Raw genomic sequence first — 19,359 nt, forward strand, 5'->3', positions numbered from 1 at the left:
AAAAAAGAAAAAATAATTGACACACCAGGAATGAATTATCCGAATGGGATGTTGGTCATTGGGGCTTAATTCGAAGAGGGACTGAGCACTGAAGACGCTTTGGAGGCGTTGAGGACAGTGGTGGAATACGAACCTTACTGGCGCCCGCCATACGGCTTGACAGCCACGAGTGATGGTGTGGGGTGTCTTTTCATTCCACGGTATAACCTCTTTGATTGTCATACGCGGCACCCTTGCAGCAGAGCGGTACGTCGACGATATTTTGCGCTCCGTTAGTATTGGGACAACCTATGTTCTACGCCAAAGTACCATTATCCAAGATGGCGGCGATGACATCATCCAAGATGGCGTCTGTGACGTCATCCAAGATGGCGGATTTTGGTGGAAGTTTGAATTGTTCCAAAATAAGTAAAGTACACTCCTTCCTCTTTCCAGTAGCCCAGTGCAGGCTGATTCCTTTTTCCCATCAATCCCTAGGAAGAGTTGGCGGTCGGGTGACTTAGGTTAGTGGAGGTAGTCCAAGTTTTCTTTCTTTCACGCCTTTTTCATAGGTTAGTAGACCTTTGTTTACAACCAAAATTCAAACTTGGCACCAGTTCCTAGGAACATAGGTTGTCCCAACACTCCCGCCTTGTTGCCCTTCATGGAAAACCGTCTTGGGATTATGTTCCCATACCGTAATGCCCGCCAGCACACCGTGAGAGTTTCTACTGCTTTTCGCCATGCTTGCTAAACCCTACCTTGACCACCAAGGTCTCCAGATATCACCCCAATTGAGAAGCGTTGGCAGAGCCCTCCAATCATGTCCTGATTTTGACGACCTAACCCGCCAGTTGGACTTTGGTACGATATCTCTAAGGAGGACGTGCGACAACTCTATTCATCAATGTCAAGCCGAATAACTGCTCGCATAAGGGTCAGAGATGGACCAACGCGTTTCTGACTTGCTCAACTTGTGTAGATCTTTCTCTTGAAAGAATCATCCAATTTTTATGAATTTGTGGTCATTTGTTTGTCTGTAAATGTGCATCGCATGTACCGACCCGTCCGATTCCGATAATTCATTCGTGGTGCGTCCTTTTTTTTTGTCGTAGAGTGTGTTTAGACGTATTTACCGGACATCTGAATACATGTTGCTCTCATGGTTAGCGATTCAGTCCCTTGTCCATAAGTGATGCAGTGCAAACGCCCTCGCCTCCTATCAGTAATCCTAATTTTCAACATCTTACTGTAGCACCACGTCTCAAACGTTTCGATGCTATCTTTTCCAGTTTTCCGACAGTACATGAATCACTGCCATTTGATTCTGTGTCCAAGCGCTTTCCCAGAAATTTCTTCCTCAGGTTAAGGCCGATGTTTCATAGTAGCAGACTTTTCATGTGCAGGAATGCCCTTTTCGCCTGTGGCACTCCGCTTTTATTGTCTTTCTTGTTTCGTGCGTCGTGTGTTAGTTCGCTTCCAAGGTAGCAGAATTCCTTGACTTTGTCTGCTTCGTGGTCACTAGTTTTGATGTTAAGTTCGTCTCTAATATCATTTCTGTCAGTTTACTTTCTGTCTGTTTACTTTCATCTTCTTTTTGCTTCCTCTCAGTTCATGTTCTACACTCATTAGAGTTCTCATTTCACTCAACAGGTCCTATAATACTTCTGAACTAGGGAAAGACGTGTCATCATTGAATCTTGTTATACAGGAGATACTTGAGAAAACTGCCCAAATTATATAAAAAATAGCAGTTATAGTGAATGTCGACTGCGGCTGATTCGCTACAAAGAGATTCTGGTCGTGTGTGAAGTATGCTAGCGGCAAGACACGATAAATGCCTTCTATGCGCGATAGCAATAGAAATATTATTGACGATAGTGCTGCCAAAGCAGAGTTAGTAAACACAGCCTTCCGAAAGTAGTTTACCAAAGATGACGAAGTATATATTCCAGAATTCGAAGCGAGAACAGCTGCCAACATGAGTAACTTACACATAGATATCCTAGTCGTAGTGAAGCAGCTTAAACCACTTAATAGAAGCAAGTCTTCCGATCCACTTAGGTTCCTTTCAGAGTATGCTGAAGCAATAACCCCATACTTAAAAATAACTCCATACTTCACGATCGTATACAACCGCTCGCTCGACGAAAGATCCATAGGCAAACACTTGAAAGTTGCACATGTCACACCAATAGTCAAGAAAGGCAGTAAGAGAAATTCACTAAATTAGAGCCCATATCATTAACGGTAATGGGGCAGCAGAGTTTTGGAACATATACTGTGTTCGAACATTATCAATTACCTCGAAGTGAACGGTCTATTGGCAGACAGTCAACAGGGATTTAGAAAATATCCTTCTTGCGAAACACAACTAGCTCTTTACTCACACGAAGTGTTGAGTGCTGTTGACAAAGGATTTCAAACTGATTACGTATTTCTAGATTCCCAGAAGGCATTTTCCACTGTACCTGACAAGCGGCTTGTAATCAAACTGGTTGCTCGTGGAATATCGTATCAGTTATGCTAGTGGATTCGCGATACCCTGTGAGAGAGGTCAGAGTTCGTGGAAACTGACGGAAAGACATCGAGTAAAACAGAAGTGACTTTTGGCGATCCCCAAGGAAGTGTGATAGGCCCTCTGCTATTTCCTTATCTACACTATGTGAAAAAAGTATCTGGACACCCGGCTGAAAACGGCTTAAAAGTTCGTGGCGCCTTCCAGCGGTGATGATGGAACTCAGTATCGTGTTGGCCCACCCTTAGCCTTGATGACAGCTTCCACTCTCGAAGGCATACGTTCAATCAGGTGCTGGAAGGTTTCTTGGGTAATGGCAGCGCATTCTTCACGAAGTGCTGCACTGAGGGGAAGTATCGATGTCGGTCGGTGAGGCCTGGTACGAAGTCGGCGTTCCAAAACATCCCAAAGGTATTCTATAGGATTCAAGTCAGGACTCTGTGCAGGCCAGTCCATTACAGGGATGTTATTGTCGTGTAACCACTCCACCACAGGCATTATGAACAGGTGCTGGATCGTGTTGAAAGATGCAATCCCCATCCCTGAATCCCCGAATTGCTCTTCAACAGTGGGAAGCATGAAAGTGCTTAAAACATCAATGAAGGCCTGTGCTGTGATAGAACCACGCAAAACAAAAAGGGGTGCAAGCCCCCTCCATGAAAAACACGACCACACCATAACACCAGCGTCTCCGAATTTTACTGTCGGGACTACATACGCTGGCAGATGACGTTCACCGAGCATTCGCCATACCCACAACCTGCCATCGGATCGCCACATTGTGTACCGTGATTCGTCACTCCACACAACATTTTTCCACTGTTCACTCGTCCAATGTTTACGCTCCTTACACCAAACGAGGCGTCGTTTGGCATTTACGCCGTGATGTGTGGCTTATGAGCAGCCACTCGAGCACGAAATCCAAGTTTTCTCTCCTCCCGCCTAACTGTCATGGTACTTGCAGAGGATCATGATGCAGTTTGGAATTCTTGTGTGATGGTCTGGATAGAGTCTGCTTATCACACATTACGACCCCTCTTCAACTGTCGGCGGTCTCTCTGAGTCAACAGACGAGGTCGTCCTGTACGCTTTTGTGCTGTACGTGTCCCTTCACGTTTACACTTCAGTATCACATCGGAAACAGGGGACTAAGGGATGTTTACGAGTGTGGAAATCTCGCGTAAAGACGTATGACACAAGTAACACCCAATCGCTTGACCACGTTCGAAGTCCGTGAGTTCCGCGGAGCGCCCCATTCTGCTCTCTCACGATGTCCAATGACTACTGAGGTCGCTGATATAGAGTACCTGGCAGTAGGTGGCATCACAATGCACCTAATATGAAAAACGTATGTTTTTGGGGGTGTCGGGATACTTTTGATCACATAGTGTATATAAACGACTTAGGAGACGACCTGAGCCGCCGTCTTGGGTTGTTTGCAGATTATGCTGTCGTTTATCGTGTAGTAAAGTCATCAGAAGATCAAAACAAATTGCAAAACGATTGAGAAAAGATATCTGTATGATGCAAAAATTGGCAATTGACCTTAAATACCGAAAAGTGTGAGGTCATCCACATGAGTGCTAAAAGGAATCCGTTAAACTTCGGTTACACGATAAATCAGTCAAATCTAAAGGCAAATTCATCTAAATACCTAGGAATTACACCGTTCTCTTTTAGAATACTGCTGCGCGGTGTGAGATCCTTACCAGATAGGAGTAGCGGAGTACATCGAGAAAGTTCATAGAAGGGCAGCACGTGTTGTATTATCGCGAAACAGGAGAGGGGGAGGGAGGGGAGGGGCTAATGTCACTGAGATCATACAGGATTTGGGGGAGACATGGTTAAAACAAAGGCGTTTTTCGTTGTGGCGAAATCTTCTCACGCAATCAATCACCAACGTTCTCGTCCGACTGCAAAAAAATGGTTCAAATGGCTCTGAGCACTATGGGACTCAACTGCTGAGGTCATTAGTCCCCTAGAACTTAGAACTAGTTAAACCTAACTAACCTAAGGACATCACAAACATCCATCCCCGAGGCAGGATTCGAACCTCCGACCGTTGCGGGCTTGCGGTTCCAGACTGCAGCGCCTTTAACCGCACGGCCACTTCGGCCGGCCCTCCGACTGCAAAAATATTTTGTTGGTGCCCAGCTACATATGGAGAAACGATCACCATAATAAAATAAGGGAAATCAGAGCTCGCACGGAAAGATATAAGAGTTCGTTTTTTCTGCGTGCTGTTCGAGATTGGAATAATAGAGAATTATTGTGAAGGTGGTTCGATGAACCCTCTGCCAGGCACTTAAATGTGACTTGCAGTCAAGGGGACAAAGAAATGCCGTCAAATTACCGACCGATCCCACTTTTGCCAGATTTTTCAAAAATCTTTGAAAAGGTTGTGTTCATGTTTCTACTTAAGCACCTTAGTGAAAATAACATACTGTCAAAGTCACAGTTTGGGTTTCGGAAGGGTTCTGATATTGAGAAAGCTATTTACACTTACAGCGAAAATGTCCTTAATTCATTGGACAACAAATTAGTGGCAACTGGCATATTCTGTGATCTGTCGAAGGCGTTTGACTGTGTGAATCACAGCATTCTTTTAAGTAAATTAAAATATTATGGCGTCACTGGTAGTGCTGCAAAGTGGTTTCAGTCATATCTTACTAATAGAAAACAAAGGGTGTCATTACGTAACACTTCAGCAGTAGGCAATCAGACATCATCCGACTGGGAAGAAATTACATGTGGTGTTCCCTAAGGTTCTATACTAGCTCTACTACTGTTTCTTGTGTATATTAATGACCTGTTATCTGTTACATTACCAGATGCCAAGTTTGTCTTATTTTCAGATGATACAAACATTGCAATAAATAGTAAATCAAATATAAATTTAGAAAGGGCAGCTAATCAAATTTTTGCTGACATTAATAAGTGGTTCATAGCAATTCACTGTTATTAAACTTTGAAAAGACCCACTATATGCAGTTCAGAACTTCGAAGAGATTTCCTTCTGGTGTGTGTATAAAATATGATGACATGGAAATAGGAGAAGTTGAGAGTGTAAAATTCTTGGGATTACAACTTGATAATAAATTCAGTTGCGAACAACATACTAATGAACTGCTAAAGTTCCTAAACAAGTCTGTGTTTGCAATGCGAATGTTGTCAGAGATAGGAGATATAAACATAAAAAAACTGGCATATTTTGTTTGTTTTCACTTCATTATGTCATATGGTATCATATTTTGGGATAACTCCACAAACAGAGAAAAAATTTTTAGAGTACAGAAGCGTATAATAAGAGTAATGAGTAGTGTAAATCCAAGAACATCATGTCGAAACCTATTCAAAAATTGGGCATATTAACCACAGCTTCTCAGTATATTAATTCCTTAATGAAGTTTCTTGTAAATAATACATCCCTTTTTCCAACTAACTGCTTAGTGCACAGTATCATTACTAGGAAGAACAATAAGAACAATATACACAAAGATTTAAAATCACTTACTCTTACCCAGAAAGGATATTTTCAATAAGTTACCAACAACCATTAAAAGTTTAGTTTCAGACAAGACACAATTTAAACATAATTTAAAAGAATTTTTGGTGGCCAACTCCTGTTCCATCCATGAGTTTCTCAACATTTGCAGTAGACCATTTTAGCGAAAATTTATTATACTTTAATTTTTGACAGTACTTGGTTGTAACAGCCAAGTAACTACCTACTGTGTGAATGATGGATGTATGGAAAGCAGATGTAAGTCTCAAGTCTGTAAATAGTGGAAGTTTAATTTTAAATCTTGTACATAATCTGACTGTTCTTAACTAAGGATCACTGAAATGAATAATTTACTTTAATTTTTGACAATGGCTTGGTCGTAATAGCCAAGAAACTAGCAAATGTCTGAATGATGGATTTAATGAAAGCAGATGTAAGTATTAAACCTGTAAATATTAGAAGTTTAAATTTAATTCATGTACATAATTTTACTGTTTATTCAGTGAGGATCATTAAAATTAATGAAACTCAAGTGTTTCTAATTACATTTTTGTAATGTGTTTATGTGACGTGTTCCACACCCAGTAGGATTCCCTATTTTATGGGTCTATGGAATGAATAATTAATGTAATGTAATCTAAGTAGGTGTAGATGTGGATGAAAGCGCGCTTGTGCCGCCAGGGCCTGCCGCTGCTGGTTGGCGTGAAGAACGCGAGCGCGGCGGCGGCGGCTGGCAGCTTGGCGCCGGACGTGCTGGCCGGAGGCGGCGCCGCGACGCTGGAGGAGGCGGTGGGCGGCGCGGGTGGCGTCAAGGACCTCAAGACGACCAGCGTCGACGACGACTCGGACGACGCCCGCAACCTCATCGACGTAATGGAGTTCGTCGCGCGCTCCCTCAACGCCAGGTGAGGTCTCTGCTCTGGGACGAGAGCGACGCAGCGTAGCGTTCTGGTACCACACCTGCATCACAGTAACGAACTGACTGACAGCTGAGCTGGCACCGGGTGGTTATAATGAACCCTAGTTGTGTACACTACTGAAATCGTCACACGAAGTGTACACCAGTGTAACTGCGATCTTCGGTTATTTGCCCGAGAGTCCGCAGCTCGTGGTCTTGCGGTAGCGTTCTCGCTTCCCGCGCACGGGGTCCCGGTTTCGATTCCCGGCGGGGTCGGGGATTCTCTCTGCCTCGCGATGACTGGGTGTTGTGTGTCTTTCATCACCATTGACTCGCAAGTCGCCGAAGTGGCGTTAAAGGACTTGCAGTCCGGCGGCCGAACTTCCCCGCATGGGACCTCCCGGCCAACAATGCCATAGGTTCATTTCATTTCATTTGCCCGAGAAATTGCATTAAAATAGAATCTTTTGTAGTGAAATCGTACACTCGTCTACGAAACTCAGTTTATTTCACCTCTCCGTTTTACTTTTCCAGTCAATATTAGTATTAATGAATCCATATTCGAGACTGAGTAAAAACTGTCATGGAAGCTTATCAACGAAGAAATGCGAAGTGATCCAGTTCTAAAGACTTTATTTGTATGTATGTAAATACATGAAATTGCAACCAGCCACTTTTTTGAATAGTTATTTATTATTCAATGAAGCGATTTTCGAACCTCTTTCAGGTTCATCTTCAGATGGTTTTCTGGATGTTACATCACTATTTCACATCTTTATTAGCAATTTAATAGGGTGAAGATGTCATTCATTTAATGAAATGCGTATGTTTCATGTCCGCCCCGATAGCTGAGTGGTCAGCGTGACGGATTGCCGTCATACAGGCCCTGGTTCGATTCCCAGCTGGGTCGGGGATTTTATCCGCTCATGGACTCTGTCTTGTGTTGTCTTTATCATCATTTCATCCCCATCCGGCGCGCAGGTCGCCCAATGTGGCGTCGAATGTAATAAGACCTGCACCAAGGCGGCCGGACCTGCCCCGTAAGCCGGCCGGAGTGACCAAGCGGTTCTAGGCGCTACAGTCTGGAACCGCGCGACCGCTACGGTCGCAGGTTCGAATCCTGCCTCGGGCATGGATGTGTGTGATGTCATTAGGTTAGTTAGGTTTAAGTAGTTCTAAGTTCTAGGGGACTGACGACCTCAGAAGTTAAGTCCCATAGTGCTCAGAGCCATTTGAACCATTTGAACCTGCCCCGTAAGGGGCCTCCCGAGCAATGACGCCAAACGCCCATTTCCACATGTTTTATGAATATTTTAAAGTACTCCCAGTTATTTACAAAACTGTTCATTCGTTATTTCCATACTCTTTGGAATATAGACTACAATGTTATCAGCGACCTGCCAGGCTCCTCTGTCAGGGGCAACTGTGTTCCAACAGCGACGATTCTTACCGTGGACGACTGTACCTTCTTCACCGCTGTCTAAAGATTCACCAGACTGATCAGTTTCACCAATGTCCATAACTTCTGGAGGTACGTAAGCTTCAACATGAAGTCATGAAGAAGGTCTCTTACGTCAGTTTCACAACTGAATTCTTCTAACAACGCTTCCCATATAACATCTTACGTCACTGAAATGTCATTCCTAAGTGCCACTTTCACGTCAATGAACTTCACACTCAGCTACACAACAATTACACAGAGTGTACATCAGGGTCACATTAACCCTTAAAAAATATTTCTGTCAAGTTAATCAAAAAACAATGTCTCAGAAATTCGAATGTCCATCCTCTATTAGGTCTGACAGCGGGCTGTGTATGTGCAGAGGTCATGAACAGTAACAGAGAGACTCTGGTGTACGCTTCTAGGGTTAAAGTGCAGCTATTCATGGAGTTCCAGTGTGGACTGTAATTATCGTATGGCAGCGAAACTTGGTCGATATCCTAATGCGTTAATGTGGAACCGATTTACGCTGGAGAAAACATTAGTTCTAATTATGGTCACCAGGAGCAAATCTGGCGCTCTACGCGGTTCCAATGGAGTATGACATCCACGTGGTCATTTTAGAAGCCATACGTGAGTGAACAGTATTTTTATCGAGAAGAAAAACCGTGCGCCATTAGTGGAACTGTTTTATGTTAACGGCAGCAATTACAGTGCTGCATTGACTGCATGGACTGAAAGTACTGAGGAGAAGTCTGATCTCATTACACGGTTTAAAGAAGATGATAATGCCGGCCGCTGTGGCTGAGCGGTTCTAGGTGCTTCAGTCTTAACACCTGAGGTCATCAGTCCCCTAGACTTAGAACGACTTAAACCTAACTAACCAAAGGACATCACACACATTCATGCCCGAGCCAGGATTCGAACCTGCGACCGTAGCAGCGGCGCGGTTCTCATAGTGCTTAGAGACATTTGAACCATCTGAATATGATAATGAAATTTGGAAACACTGATGAGCTTGGTGTGCATGTGGAAGAGGAAGGCGTCCTATCCTGGTGGAAGTTATACACTCCTGGAAATTGAAATAAGAACACCGTGAATTCATTGTCCCAGGAAGGGGAAACTTTATTGACGCATTTCTGGGGTCAGATACATCACATGATCACACTGACAGAACCACAGGCACATAGACACAGGCAACAGAGCATGCACAATGTCGGCACTAGTACAGTGTATATCCACCTTTCGCAGCAATGCAGGCTGCTATTCTCCCATGGAGACGATCGTAGAGATGCTGGATGTAGTCCTGTGGAACGGCTTGCCATGCCATTTCCACCTGGCGCCTCAGTTGGACCAGCGTTCGTGCTGGACGTGCAGACCGCGTGAGACGACGCTTCATCCAGTCCCAAACATGCTCAATAGGGGACAGATCTGGAGATCTTGCTGGCCAGGGTAGATGACTTACACCTTCTAGAGCACGTTGGGTGGCACGGGATACATGCGGACGTGCATTGTCCTGTTGGAACAGCAAGTTCCCTTGCCGGTCTAGGAATGGTAGAACGATGGGTTCGATGACGGTTTGGATGTACCGTGCACTATTCAGTGTCCCCTCGACGATCACCAGTGGTGTACGGCCAGTGTAGGAGATCGCTCCCCACACCATGATGCCGGGTGTTGGCCCTGTGTGCCTCGGTCGTATGCAGTCCTGATTGTGGCGCTCACCTGCACGGCGCCAAACACGCATACGACCATCATTGGCACCAAGGCAGAAGCGACTCTCATCGCTGAAGACGACACGTCTCCATTCGTCCCTCCATTCACGCCTGTCGGGTCGCCACTGGAGGCGGGCTGCACGATGTTGGGGCGTGAGCGGAAGACGGCCTAACGGTGTGCGGGACCGTAGCCCAGCTTCATGGAGACGGTTGTGAATGGTCCTCGCTGATACCCCAGGAGCAACAGTGTTCCTAATTTGCTGGGAAGTGGCGGTGCGGTCCCTTACGGCACTGCGTAGGATCCTATGGTCTTGGCGTGCATCCGTGCGTCCCTGCGGTCCGGTCCCAGGTCGACGGGCACGTGCACCTTCCGCCGACCACTGGCGACAACATCGATGTACTGTGGGGACCTCACGCCCCACGTGTTGAGCAATTCGGCGGTACGTCCACCCGGCCTCCCGCATGCCCACTATACGCCCTCGCTCAAAGTCCGTCAACTGCACATACGGTTCACGTCCACGCTGTCGCGGCATGCTACCAGTGTTAAAGACTGCGATGGAGCTCCGTATGCCACGGCAAACTGGCTGACACTGACGGCGGCGGTGCACAAATGCTGTGCAGCTAGCGCCATTCGACGGCCAACACCGCGGTTCCTGGTGTGTCCGCTGTGCCGTGCGTGTGATCATTGCTTGTACAGACCTCTCGCAGTGTCCGGAGCAAGTATGGTGGGTCTGACACACCGGTGTCAATGTGTTCTTTTTTCCATTTCCAGGAGTGTAGATGAAGTTGCTGTTGCTGTAACTCACCATATGGCACTTGTCCCTGGTGGTGATATTGGTCGGGCAGTGTCACGAGTATTCGCCATCCCATGGTCAACAGTACAGAAAGTTTTTGAGGTCTATTTTACGATGGTACCCGTACAAGATCCAGACGGTGCAATAACAGGGACATCATAAACGGCAGCAACGTTCTGAATTTGCTCTTCGGTTTCTGGCACCGATCGAAGTTGATGATACGTGGCCCGGCAGTATTCTATGGAGTGGCGAGGCACATTTTACATGACAGGATGCAGTCAGTACACAGAGCTGCCTAATTTGGGGTAATATTAAACTGCGTATTGTGCACGAAGAGCCACTGCTCTCGCCGTATGTGAGAGTGTGGTGTGAATTCACGAGCACCTTCTTTCTTGATCTGTCTTTCTTTTTGTTTTGAAGTGAATACACCCAGAGGGCCTGTCAGGTATGCCGTGATATCTGCACGTTACCGAGACCTTCTTGTACAGGGTGTGATTCCTGCGTTGGAAGAGCGCATCTGTTTGGAAACCACTGTTTTCACCAATGGCGTGGAACACCTTATGTCGATCACCTAGTGAAAGATATACTTAACAGCTGTTAACTTTCAGTTTAAATCGATGTTCATTCTCTTTCTCAGTGTAGCAACTTAGATCTTCTGAATGAATTGATACGGTAAACAGTATCATGTCAGTGTAGAAAATAAAATACTCATCTTATTAGACTCGACTTATGGCAGTAGTTCTCGGCAGGCTGATTGTCAAGGGTTACGGTTGTAGACGCAGATGAGAAAACGAACACTTGACCATTTTCCGAATTTATTTAGAAACGCAGATAAAAACGTAGTCACAACAATTTACTCCCGCCATTTTCTACAGCATCTTTTCCAAAGCCCTTTGACAGCTTTCCAACCACAAAACAATTAACGAACGAAGAGCGAACAAGAGCTCAGTATAACATACACTTTCATAACTGACAATGAGATCTATATCATGATGGCCCAAGATTACAACTGACCTCCTTTGGCGCCAAGTACTAGTATTGGTAATACCTGTATTGTTCTAAACATTCTTGAATAACGCTATCAAATTACATATTTAACGTAAAGCGTACTTGATTCTTAAAAAGACTGTAAATCATATTCCTGATGATAAAAAGTTTACGTAAGACCAGAACAAGAATAAACGTCTTCAAAAAATTTGACTCAGAAATTTTGTTTACATTTTGCAGAATTGCAATTTTTGTGCATACGAAAAATTTTTGTGTGAAGTTACGTACGTTTTTATAGTCAGATGATCAAATGTTAACTAGTGAATAATAAAACATTGCTGTATAAATTATGGAACAGATTTTGAAATTAATGCTTTCTTTGAACTTATACGTGATTAACTTGCTTTGTAAATCACATATTTTTGGCATATTTTAGTTTCGAAAGGTACTGTGAATTTTTTTTCCTAGCAGCATAACACCAGCTGTATAACATCGTCAAGTTTTGAGCTGTATTACGATTTTAGGCGCTCCTTGTGTAGGTTATGCATATAGGTGTGTAATTAGGACCCATACTTATGTTTAATTACATAATTAATACCGATCTTTACTTCAGTTTCCCAACCAAAATAAATAAAGTACACAAATCTAATCTTCTTCTCCTGCATCTAAACAGTTTCCATGTATTGAGGGGCGCACTTGGGCTCTCCACCCAGAAGCACCGGGATTCAAGTCCAGGAAAGGGCACCGCCATTCCAATTTCCCGCCAGTTCCTGGGTAGGCATTGGCTGGTACATCAGCACACCCTTCGGATGAAGAAATTCCTTCCAATTTGAATTTCTCACAATTTTTTTTAGTTTCCCTCCAAATTTCGGAATTCCCGCCAATAGGGTAGGTGGGGGAGGTGTGGCGAGGGGGAGGGCGTGGAGATCCATATGCCGGCTGGGGAAAACACGCGACGTCACCTGGGGGTGGGAGTGGATGGGTATGGCGGTTTCTGGTGGCGTGTAATTAATTGATTGATTTACTTAATTTGCATACCAATTTGATGTCGAAAGTGCACCAGCATCCCCAGCGTCCTACTACTAACGTGGTGCATGGAGACTTGCCCCTCTTAGGAAATGCAGTGATCTGTGGCAGATCTGACGACAAAGTACAACAATGGTGCAGGCACTTGTGCTTCAGAGCACACCGTTGAAGAGAGGGGGAGGGGGGGGGGAGCTCTGCTTCAGACGACCTCTACGCGTTCTCATGTCGATCCAGCGACACATCATTTACGACTGAAGTGTTCATAGGATGATCAACCCTGGACTGCGGACCGTCCAACCAAAGGCTGCTCGAAACACGAACCGCGCCATGGACGTAGTCTGGTTGGTGCAGCATTATGCTTTGGGAGACTTGACCTTCCATATGGACATGTGGCAGTAATCAAAGACACTGTGATAGCTGCGAACTACGTGGATATTGCTGGAATCCTACTGCATACGTTCATGCTTGTTGTTTTCACTGGCGGCCACGGCATCTTTCAGCAGGACAGCTGTTTGCATCAGAAGATTAAATATTTATACAGGAACAAAAGAGTGAACTGAAACTGATGTCTTGGCGACCGAATTCGTTTGATCTGATTTCTACGGAACTCATCTGGAACGTTACTGGTCTCAAGCTCCGCGACCACAAATTGTCATCCATAACTTACGAGGATTACGTGACCTATGTATGAACGTCTGGTGCCTCACACCTCCAAAAATCTACCACGAGCTTGTCGAATCCATGCCTCACAGAATCGCTGCTGTATTGTGTTCCAAAGATGGACCAACGTGGTATAGCGAGGTGGTCATAACGTTTCGGCTTATCGATGTGTGTGTGTGTGTGTGTGTGTGTGTGTGTGGATTGGTATTGGAAAGACTCTTCGAAGAGGACTTCAACGACATTACATATGTGGAACTCGATCAAATCGTAAGAAGGTAACAGTGGCATAAATCGCTGTCTTTCCATCAGTAGGAGAGGTCTCGCGAATGTCATTTGGGTCATTTTTCATTTTTCTCGTTATGTACTCACAAATGACGATTATTTCTATGTTCTGAACCTAGTCTTTTTTAATTGTTCCTTGCACATCCACTATACTTCCAGTTTATTCTTTGTGCCCGCAGTACACCTGATTTCTTGTGTATTCTCTGTATATATTCTTAAGAAGTAAGTTTTTATTCTTCAATGAGATCGCTCTGACATTTGTGGTTCTTAAATATTATTCTTTTCCAGATAATGTTTTTAAGTATGTGATGCAAACCACAGTTAATTTCCTTTTACAGAGGTTCTCGGTTACCCTATCCTCACTCATTTTGTTGCGATATCCCAAAGAGGTCAGCCTTTTTGACAGCAGAAAATATTTCAGTTTACCTTGTTGAATTCTTGCACTACTCCTTTTCCATCCATCTTTTTGTCTGCTTTGCATTCGTTATGATTCTTTGGTACTCGCTCCAAAAAATTTATTCGTGTTGCTGCTTCTGCCAGAGTTTTTCGACTTATCGCAAAGACTCGCAGTTTACCTTCATTCTAATGACATTCCTGTCTACAGTGGTAGGTCTAGTTGTAATTTTCAAGCTGTTAATGTCACATACGTTTTGTTTATTTCACTTTTTTGTAATTTCCATAGTTTTTCGTTTTATTAATTTGTTGCCCGTTTTGTTTTATTCTTTATGTGAAATGTCAATCCATCCAGTATAGTATAATATTATACAAATCTATTTGCTGTGGGCTCACGGTCTCGTAGATTTTTTTGAGTGACTCCACATTCACCATTGACTGTGAATTTATTACAATATCCACTGTTGCAGCTTCGATCTATTGGTCATTTTAGAGTGGTTACAGGTGCTAAAACATAGCCGTAGTCAACTTTTGAGCACCCTTAACCACCTGAAAATGACCAAAAGGTCGAAATTGCAATAGCGAATATTGCAATAAATTTATAGTCAATGGCGAATAAGAACTCGTTTAAAAACAGTTTTCGGAGATGCTCTCGCATCTCTGTAGCATGGTTTGACGATTCTGTTTATCATAATGACAATAAATGTGACATTAATTACAAAAGAGACACATCATTCGATTCACTTGTAGTTACTATATTACAGGTTTTAGGGCAGAGAATCTATTAACAAGTTTGCTGTTTTATGTTGGATACATCGATTTATTTTTTTCCTGTGGAATTTTTTGTTTTCAGCTCCTGGTCTAGCTCAGACCGTTTTTCAGCATCAGTGTATGACAACACAGAGCTAGCAATACTCGTCTACCTAGCTATTTGATTTTTTAGAAAATTACATTTAGCTGCTTTATAACTCTCTGATATGCTTTCTTCATACGTTTTGTAACTAAGGTGTGTGTTATTTGCTATTCTTCATTTTGGTTAAGATTTTTTTCGGCTTTTGCAATTTCTGTTGTGACCCATTTCTTATAATGCCTTATATTTGTGATTCTGCACAATTTTGGACATAAACTATCTGCACAGTAATTCAGTATAGAACAGGAAATTTCCTATTTCTGATCTTCATGTCTATCCCTGTATATATGCTCATTGTCATCTGGTGACTTTTTTATCCAGCAACACGCCCGTTACATCAAACCATGAAAATAACTCCAAAAGTTTTAATGTTTTTAATGTTCAGGAAATGACCATTACGATGAAAGTTTATGTATGTAAAAGACAGCCTTTCGTGCAAGGAGACAGTGTCAGCAGTTTCATCTCATTTCCTGGTGCTGCGTGGGGCCTTCTCTCATTTTTGAGATGCAGAGATGCTCCATCTCGCATCTCGTCGACGTCTCTGGCGCTCATTCTGAATAAACTGTCGGCAAGTGGCAGTTAATGAGGCATGATCAACATAATGCCTTTCTCACTTGTTTGAAGTTTTCTGCCCACGCCCCGTTCCTAATCCATTACGTATGGAAACATTTCTATACGTCTTTCTTGCATTCACAGCGCGATATTAGCTCCTGATGGCCAAAATTGTAACTAATTTTTTACAGCGTAAACTGATTAGTCATTAACGCATTAAAATATTTACGAAGTTTCACTGCCACACAGTGATTGTAGCCCAGACTCGATCTCCGTGAATAGCTGCACTTTAATTATAACCACCCGTTGGTTCATAGGTCAACTAGCATAACGCCAAACAATTAGAGCACATGTTTGGTCACACCTCTTGAACTGTGAACAGTTGTTATACCGCTCTGTTACCTCAGCTGCTGGTTACCAGTCAGCTGCGGATGATACTTGCGGATGATACATCATGGTTATGGTTTATTCCTGTGTTCTTTGTTTCGCAGTGTGGTACGTTTCTTCTGTCTGCCTCCATAGCTCAGTGGTCAGCTCGGCTGACTACCATGAAAAGGGCCCAATTCGTTTCCCGGTGATGACAGGGATTTTTTCCTTGTTGGGAGGATTGGAATGCGGTACATTCCACCTTGTGTTGCTAGCTGAGTCTGAATGAGACGTAGCAGCACCAGGTCTGGTAAGCCGACAATGGCTGGGATTGCAGTGTGCTTGCCCCTACCCGAACCTCCGAATACTGCGTGAAGATGACGCCATTTGCTGGGAATGACATGGCAGTGTGATTGATCGGTCCTGATTGGTTGGTCTGTGACCAACACTACGATGCTATGTATCTTTTATGGAAGGTGTGAAGCTAACTGCGAAACTGCTGAGTATTTCCCCTTTCTTATATACCTTGCTTGCCTGGTGGAATAGATCTGTCATGGCTGGCTCTGCCATGGATCAGAGTAATTGCGTGAGAATTTCGTCTACTCCAAGGGCCTTGTTTCTACTACTAAGGTCTTTCAGTGGTCAGTCAAATTCTTCTCAGAGTATCATTCCTTTTAGCTCAGCTTCACCTACTTCCTCTTCTGTTTCAATAATATTGTTTCAAGTTTGTTTCCCTTATATTGATCCTCCACGTGTTATTGAAAAGGTCTGTATAGCAGCTGTTCAAAAACTGAAAGTTTAAATCGATGTTCATGCACTTCCTCAGTATAGCAGCTTACATCTTCTGTGTTTATTTATATGGTAAACAGAACCATATCAATGTAGAAAATAAAAAACTCATCTTATTGATCTCTGTTTGTGGCTATAGTTGTCTTTAGGGTGATTCTCAAGGTCCTGTGGTGGTATTAGCTGTAGATGAGAAAATGAACACTTAATCATTTTCCTAAGTTATTTAGAAACGCAGATAAAAACACAGTCACAACAATGTTACTCCCGCCACTTTCTGTAAGACCTTTTGCAAAGCCCTTCGACAGCTTTCCAATCACAAAACAGTTGCCAAACAAAGAGCATATAGCAACTCAGTATAACATACACTTTCACAACTGACAATGAGATCTATATCACGACAGTCCAAAATTACCACTGACCTTTTTTGGAGCCAAATACCAGTATTGATAATAACTGCATTTTTATGGAACGTTCTTGAGTAATGCTGCCAAATTAATTTACATATTTAATATCTGGTAATTACAAACAGTGAAAAGAAAAGAATAAAATACACTTGGTTCTTAGGAAGTCTGTAAATCATATTTCTGATGATAAAAAGTTTACATAACACCAGAATAACAATAAAAGTCTTCAAAATATTTGGATCAGAAATTTTGTTTACATTTTACAAAATCGCAATTTTTATGCATATCACAAAATTATATGTGAAGTTACGCACATTTTAACAATCAGGTGATCAAATGTTGACTAGTGAATAATAAAATATGGCTGTATGCGTTATGGAACAGGTTTTGAAATTCGTAAGTACACGTGCTTTCTTTGAACTTAAACATTATTAACTTGAAAGTAAATTACATGTTTTTGGCATGTGTTAGTTTCGAGTGGTATAGTGAATTTTTTTGCCCTGCAGGATAACACCAGTTGTATGATATCGTCACTTTTTGAGCTGTATTAGGACTTTAGGCACTTCTTGTGTAGTGCTATGCATATAGATGTGTAATTAGGACGGATATTTATGTTTAATTACGTATTTAATACCGATCTTTACTTCAGTTTCCCTACTAAAGTAAATAAAGTACACTAACACAACCTTCCCTTCCTGCATCTGGACAGTTTCAATATGTTAGGGGACGCACTTCAGCTTTCCGCCCAGGAGGACCAGGACTATGTGGACATTGCTGCGAATCTACTACATACATTCATGCTTGACGTTTTCCCTGGCGGCTATGGTATCTTCCAGCGGAATAGCTATCTGCTTCACAAGATCCAAATATTTATACAGAAGCAGAAGAGTGAAGTCAAGCTGATGTCTTGGTCACCGAATTCATTGGATCAGAATCCGATGGAACACCTCTGGGACGTTGCTAGTCGCAAGGTCCGCATCCACAAATCATCAGCCACAACTTACGAGAATTGATGACCTGTGCTTAGACACTGAGAATGGCTGCTGTCTTATGTTCCAAAGGTAGACCAACGTGGTATTAAGCAGTTGGTAATAACGTTTCGGCTCATCGATGTATGTGTGTGTACTTTTTCTATGGTGTTGATAAGACTCTTCCAAGAGACCTTCAACAACATTACAACCGTGGAACCTTATCAAATCGTAAAAAGCTAACAGCAGCGTAAATCCCTGTCTCGCCATCAGGAGGGGAGGTCTCGCAAATGTCATATGGGTCCTTCATTTTTTTAGTTATGCACTCACAAACTGCGATTATTTCTATGTTCTAAACCTAGTCTTTTGTAGTTGTTCCTTGCACATTTACTATACTCCAGTTTAGTCTTTGCGCCTGCACTGCGCCTAATTTCTTGTATACTCTCCGTATATATTCTTAAAAACTTAGTTTTTATTCTTAAATGAGATCTCTCTGGCATTTGTGCTTCTTAAATATTATTCTTTTCCACATAATGATTTTAAGAATGTGATGCAAGCTACAATTAATTTCTTTTGACAAAAGTTGTCAGTTACCCTATGCTTTCTCATTTTGTTGTGATATCCCAAAGAGATCAACTTTGTTCACTGTAGCAGACATTTCAGTTTACCTTGTTAAATTCTTGCTCTACTCCTTTTCCATCCATCTTTTTGTCTGCATTGCATTCATTAAGTTTCTTTGCCAAACGCTCCAAAAAATTTACTCGTGTTGCTGCTTCTGCCAGACTTTTCTGACTGTATCGCAAAAACTCGCAGTTTACCTTAATTCCGTTGATATTTCTGTCTGAATTGATAGGTTTAGTTGGTAATTTTCAAGCTCTTAATGCCACATGCATTTTAGTATTTCATCAGTTTGTCACACATTTGGTTTTATATGAAATATGAAGTTACTCACTATAGTATAATTTTACACAACTGTATTTGCTGTTGGTTCACAGTTTCGTAGAATATTTTAAATGACTCCACATTCGTCACTGACTGTAAATTCGTCACAATATTCACTATTGCCATTTGGATCTTTTAGTCATTTTCAAGTGGTTACAAGTGCTACAAACACAGCAATAGTCAACATTTGAGCTCCTGCAATCTATTGAAAATGTCCAATAGGTCGAAATTGA

General features: G+C 42.8%; 1 protein-coding gene across 1 annotated transcript in view; it reads left to right on the forward strand.

The window, feature by feature from the left end:
* LOC124775237 (glutamate receptor ionotropic, delta-1-like) overlaps nt 1-19,359 on the forward strand; it is a 121,930-nt gene that overhangs the window by 42,786 nt on the left and 59,785 nt on the right. Inside the window, exons 6-7 of the mRNA XM_047250075.1 lie at nt 6,684-6,731; nt 6,786-6,907. Coding sequence (XP_047106031.1) covers nt 6,684-6,731; nt 6,786-6,907 — 170 coding nt within the window. The remainder of the gene's footprint in view (nt 1-6,683; nt 6,732-6,785; nt 6,908-19,359) is intronic.

The sequence above is a fragment of the Schistocerca piceifrons genome, chromosome 2 (assembly GCF_021461385.2).
Source record: "Schistocerca piceifrons isolate TAMUIC-IGC-003096 chromosome 2, iqSchPice1.1, whole genome shotgun sequence".
Classification (NCBI taxonomy): Eukaryota; Metazoa; Arthropoda; class Insecta; order Orthoptera; family Acrididae; genus Schistocerca; species Schistocerca piceifrons.